At 56.8% G+C, this 6144-nt stretch overlaps 1 protein-coding gene across 1 annotated transcript in view; it reads right to left on the bottom strand.

Moving 5' to 3' along the window:
* Window positions 1–747: 747 nt before the first annotated feature.
* ONECUT3 (one cut homeobox 3) overlaps window positions 748–6144 on the bottom strand; it is a gene marked incomplete at its 5' end in the record, with an annotated part of 18290 nt that continues 12893 nt past the window's right edge. Inside the window, 1 exon segment of the mRNA XM_007472104.1 lies at window positions 748–1040. Coding sequence (XP_007472166.1) covers window positions 748–1040 — 293 coding nt within the window.

The raw sequence follows: 6144 nt of genomic DNA, 5'->3' as shown, positions 1-6144 counted from the left end.
CCGTCCCCTCCGGTCTGGGACAGGGTATCCCCTGCATCGGCAGGGGGGGGGGGCGCCGCCCCCCCCCCGCCGGGGGCCCCCCCCCCCCCCCCGCCAGACGTTAAGGCAGGCAATTCTTGGCACAAGGAATCCCGGCTGCCGGGAGGGGCGGCTGGGTCTTGGCTGCGGAGGCAGTTCTGCCGGCGGACTCGGGGTGATCTTGGTGGGGTGGGGGCAGTGTGAGGCTCCAGCTCGACGTGGGCTTTGGCGACTTTGGAGGGGTTGAGTTCTCGGGGAAGGGTCCGTGGCGGGCTTTGCGGGGGGTACCGCTGGAGAGGAAGCCTCCCTGCCTCCTTCCGTGGGGTCGGGGGGCCGGCGAAGGAGGGGTTATTCTTTAAATTCCTTTTTTAAATACCCGGTTTATGTTTTTAGTATGTGCTTCTTGACCCGCTTTCGGGACGACACGTGAGCCCTGGTTTTCCTCGAAGCCCCCTGGGCGTCCTGCCTTGAAAGGGAGCCCGGGAGCCCCTTTCTGTCACCCTCTCCCCTCTGGGGGGTGGTGGTGGAGGGCTTCCTTTGGCCTGAAGGGGATTGGGACGGAGGGAGGAGGGGGGCCCTTTTTGTGCACTTGGGCTGGGGGTGTGCTGCGTCCCTTCCCGGGGTGTGGGAACCCGGACGGCAGCCCCTCCAGGCGCCCCCTGGCGCGGGTCTCCGGGCCGGCAGGGTTAGGGCTGGGGGACGTGGGAGGGCGGGAGGGGGCGGGGCGCCTCAGGCCTTGGAGAAGGTGGCCGCGGCGCCGACGGGGCCCCCGGGGGCAGCGCCTGGCTCCTCGGCCCAGCGGTTCATGCAGCGGCGCCGCGCGTTCATGAAGAAATTGCTGACAGTGTTGAGCTCCAGGCCGAGCTGCTGCGAGATGGTGACCTGCATCTCCTTCGACGGCCGCTTGTTCTCCTTAAAGATGGCGATCAGCGTGCGCCGCTGCAGGTCGGTGAACACCAGGCGCTGCTTCTTGGGCTGCAGCGCGCGCTCCTTCTGCTGCTCCTGCTCCTTCCGCTTGCAGGCTGCGGGCGAGCGGGCGGGCGGGACGCAGCGCCACCGTGCGGCCGCACGGAAGAAGACAGGCCACGCGTCCCGGAGCGGAGAGACACGAGGAAACACAGAAATACGCGGGAAACGCGAGAGATGGAGGGAGAGACGACCCGGGGACAGGGCCAAAAGAGACAGGGAGACACAGAAAGAGGCCAGGAGGCAGCGAGTGGAGACCACCAGTAATGGAAGGAAGCGGGGCAGACAGTCGTGGGCGGGAGACAGAGACAAAGGAGGCAGATGTGGAGGTGGGGAGAAACAGAAGGGGACACAGTGTGAGCACACCTCCACAGGCACGGGTCGCCACCCCTCCCATCGCTCTTCTGCATGCTGGCCCCCTCCCCAGCCTCATATCCCCAAACCCCTCCCCACCCCCCCAAGAATCCTGACCTCAAGAGCACCACTGGTGTTGGTGGCTTTCCGCCCTCCCTTCTGCAGCCCACACCTGGGGGGTGCTGGGGGAAATGACATGGAAACTCTACATGTGAGTTATTTGGCTCAGTGTAGACCTGGGTGAAAGAAGTGGTTAATTCATACGTCCTCGGAGATGTGTCACAAACCCCAGTAACCGCCCCCTGGAATGATGGGGCAAGGGGGTTCTCAGAAGGGGGGTGACAGCCCATGCTTCCTTCCCTGGTGTCCTCTGGCGCCTGGCCAGCTCAGGGACCCTGAACCAGGCTCACATGGGCGTCCACTGCCTGATTCTGATATCTGAGCCCCCACTCTGGCCTCCCCCCACCAGCAGACTGAGACTGAGGTTTGGCTCCCCTCAAGTCCCCAGAGGAACTTCTGGAGCTGGGAGGATCTAAGGGGGATTGAGAAACCAACCCTCCCTCTCCCAGGGCCACCAGCACGGAGGACCGGGAAGGCTGCAGGAGGCTGCCCTGTGGTCCGTGGATGCTTGCAAAGGGGAAATGGAAACATCTCAGGGTGGTGGAGCTGGGCTGGAGCCTGTGGTCCTCCTCCTCCCTGCCCCAGCTCCAAAGCGGACCCCTCCCCTCAATGCCGTGGGGGCCAGTGGGTGGAAAAGATGAGCTTCACCAGCCAGAGCAGGCTGTTTCCCCCCCGGGGGCTGCTGACATCAGCACAAACTCTATCAGAGTCTCAATTCCTCATCCACGTACCAGTCACGGGCAGTGGGGTGGTGAACACCTGCTCTATCCTGCCTCCCCGCCAACCGCTTGCCCCAGCGACTGTCACCCCCATAGTGGCCAGTGGCACAGGCTGTACTAGCAGATCCCTGCTGCCAGGCCTAGTGGCCTGCTGGGACCACAAGCCAAGCTGGCTTTTTTTGGTTCCAGGACAGTCTGAACCCGATGACATGCCAGATCAATGTCCACACACGTCAGCAAAAATAAATGAATGTCCCCTGCACTGTGGCTTGTTTCTCGGGGACGACAGGTTCCCCTGTGTGAACTGATGCACCACGTCCCTCCCTGGCCCCCTCTGACCTGGAACACACATGGGGCTTCTGATTGTCTGTTTCAGGTTTCATGATTAAAGAAGAGTGATGATCAGAGGTTACTGGACATTTCAGAAAAGCCTCTAATGAAGGAGAGAGAGAAAAAGTGAGAAAAATGGCAGGAGGATTGGGAGATGATGCTCTCAGAAGAAACAGACAGGTCAGGCACTGTTATAAGTCAGATTCTTGGAGAGGTAAGAGAAAAATACTGTATCCATGAAACAGGACCACGAAAGGGGAAGACAATGCTCTTAGAATTTAAGTACATAATAGCTGGAATAAAGTCAATGTAAGAATTGGAACGTAGGGAATTCCTGGTGGTCCAGTGGTTAGGACTCGGTGCTTTCACTGCCAAGGGCCCCGGTTCAATCCCTGGTCGGGGAACTAAGATCCTGCAGGCCATGTGACTGGGCCAAAAAATTTAAAAAAGAGAAAAAAAGAAAAAAAGAATTGGAACATAAAGCAAATATCTCTGGAAATACAAGTGGACACAGAGATGGAAAATGAGGGAAACGTGATTACAAAGTTAGAGGATGAATGTGCAGGTTTGTCATCTGAGCAAGAGGCCATCCAAAACTAGAGGAAGGGAAGCCCAGATAAATTATATATATATATATATATATATATATAAAATCCATGGCTGGAAGACATGAGAGTTCAGTTTAAAAGAGCCCATGAAATGCTCAGCTCAATGAATGAAAAAAAATACACTCCTTGAGGTTCATCCTCGTGAAATGTCAGGGACCCGGGATGAAAAAGAAGATAAAATGTCCCAGAGAGGAAAGCGACATGCCATTTGGAGACCTAAGAATCAGAGTGGCTTTGAGCTTCTTGAAAACTGGGAGCCAGTGGAACAATGCCTTCAAAATTCTGAGGGAAAACTGTATTCAGCTAGAATTGTGTGACCGGCCAAACATAAGCATGAAGGTGGACTAAAGATATAGTCAGACATTCAAGGTCTCCAGAAGTTGACCCTTTTTTTCAGAAAGCTACTAGAGGGTGTGTTCCATCAAAATGAGGAAGTAAATCAAAAAAGGAAGGTGTGGGAATCAGGAAATGTGATTCATCCTAGAGGAAAGGGAAAAGAGGCCCCCCAAATGAAGACGGGAGAGCCTGAAAGACAGCAGGACAAAGGCACCAAGGGCACGGAGGACAGTCCCATTCAGGTCAGAGCAGAAGAACCAAGGGAAATGGAAATGTCCTAACATACGTTGGTTTCGAATTTTGTTGGAGGATGTGGGATGAGTTTGTGATTGGCAACAATTAACTCCTGGAAAAACAAACGGCCGTACAAGAAAGGAAAAGCAATCCTGGTACTGTATGAGGCAAAACCTAGGAGATGAACAGTGTACCGGGCAGCCTTTTGTATACAAAACAGGGGAGTGAGAACATTTGTTCATATTTTATCTGCTTAAAGAAATCTTGGAAGGAAGCACAAGGAACTGCCTTGACCTCCCATCTCCTTGGAACTTGGCCAGCCTGTGAGGCTCACGAGAGGAGGCCACGTCCCCCACTCTTTCAAGGGAAAGCTGGGTCTACAGGCAGCAAGGCCAGGGAAGAGTAAAAACTCGGCCCGGCCTTTACATTCCAAAAGAGGCCTATCTTGCCCTCCTGTTGCGATCGTCAATTCATTCACTCACTTCATGCATTCATTCATTCTCTTAGCAATTTTCTCATGAATTCACTATGCATTTACACTAGGGACAGATATACAAATGCTCCTTTGTATCAATGCTCTAGCTTGCAAGAGCTTTGCATGTGCAGGGCCTTATAATTCCATAGGGCAGGAACTTTCCTTCTTACTTACTCAGAGAAGGTAAGCCCCTTGCCCAAGTTCGCCCAGCAAGTCCTGGCAGGGGCAAGACAGCAGCCAGGGTTGACTGGCAGATGGGAGGGAGGTAAGATGTGGGTCGCCTCTTTGGCCCCCGCCTCCCCCTTCTCCAATCCAGAGCCTAATGGGGGCCCCAGAGGCAGAGGCTGGGGGAGGGGCCGGGCAAAGCAGAGTGGTGAAAAAACTTCGCGTTTTGTCGATCGCAGCAAAAAGAGGCTCCGCTCGCCCCCCTTCCCAGCATTCAATCTAATTACAGATCCTCACAGCCTGGATCGATCCGGGCTCCAGTCGGAGCTGTTTACCTCGAGCAGCTTTTGTCACCGCTTCCCTCCCCCACAGACCCCGGTGGCGCCGGCCTGGAGGCCCCTGCCCCTGGCGGGGGTGTGAGTGCCAGCACGGGAGGTGCCCCAAAGCCCCCCAGCAGCGGGTCCTGACTATCGCTGCCCTGCCCCTCATCCCTCCCAGCGCCCAGCATCACCTCGGCCAGCCCTAAAAACCACTGCACCCCTGGAGGCAGCCCCAGAAGGAGGAGAGACCTGGGTATGGACCCCTTTCACAGAAGTGAAAACCAAGGCTGCCAGAGGACCGGCCAGGGAGCAGGGCTGGGGAAGAGGAGCCGGGGGAGCAGCCTGGGATGTACTCATGGCACCAACCAGCAGCCTCACACTGCGGTGCCACTGCTGCGGCCACCTCTTCCACGATGATCTCCAGTGGGGACCGCCACTGTGGTGTACCTGCATCACCTCCTCCACCTGCATCACTTCCACCTCCGTCGCCTCTTCTGCCATCACCTCGTCTCCACCACCATCGGTGTCCATCTACCACCACCCCTTCCATCATCTGCATCAATTCCACTGCCAGCCCCTCCTCCTCCACCATTACCACCACCTGTCCCACCACCACCTCTCTCCGCAGCCGAACCCCGTCATCAACACCACCTCTGCTCTCATCACGTCCTCCACCTGCACCTCCATCACCATCACCTCCATTTTATCACCTCCACCACTGTCTCCTCCAAAATCCCCACCGACACCATCAAACCCCATCCTAGAGTCCACCTTGCATGTGCCCAGCACAGGGGGACTCAGCCCAGGTTCCCCCACCAGGGCCACCCAGCCTGTGGTGGGGAGACAGGGAGTGGCCTCGGACACAGGCCCTCACGACCAACCATGGCTGCCATGACAGCCAGCAGAGGAGGAGCCAGCTGGGCTGGCCTGTGGGATTGGTGTGGTGGGGTGGGCCTTCATACATGCTCTGGGACGCTGGGTGGGTCAGTTCCCTTGCAGGGCCTGCCTCAGTCTCCTCAGTTGCAAAATGGGACGTGCTGCCTCCTTCCAACATTTTTCAGGGCCCATCAGCTGCCCGAGCCCTCCCCATCTCACTCGGCCCCTGGACCCCCACTCCCTCTCTGTTCTCACCTCCTCCTGCTGCCCCTCACTTAGCTCACTCCTCCGTGGCCACACTGGTCACATCCCCCGGGGCACAGTCCAACCTCAGGGCCTTTGCACTGGCTGCCACCTCTGCCTGCATCGCTCTTTTTTATTTTAAAAATATTTATTTATTTATTTGGCTGTGACAGCTCTTAGTTGTGGCACGTGGGATCTAGTTTACTGACCAGGGATCGAACCTGGGCCCCATGCATTGCGAGCACAGAGTTTTAGCCACTGCACCACGAGGGAAGTCACTGCCTGCATCGCTCTTCCCGCATTTCTTCATCGTTCCCTTGCCTCCTTCCATTCTTCGCTCAAATCTCTTCTCTGTGAGGCCCACCCTGACCCCCCCCCCC

Source organism: Lipotes vexillifer, unplaced genomic scaffold (assembly GCF_000442215.2).
Source record: "Lipotes vexillifer unplaced genomic scaffold, Lipotes_vexillifer_v1.1 scaffold225, whole genome shotgun sequence".
NCBI lineage: Eukaryota > Metazoa > Chordata > Mammalia > Artiodactyla > Lipotidae > Lipotes > Lipotes vexillifer.
The sequence above is the reverse complement of the archived record's forward strand: the minus strand, read 5'-3'. Positions and strand labels throughout refer to the sequence as shown.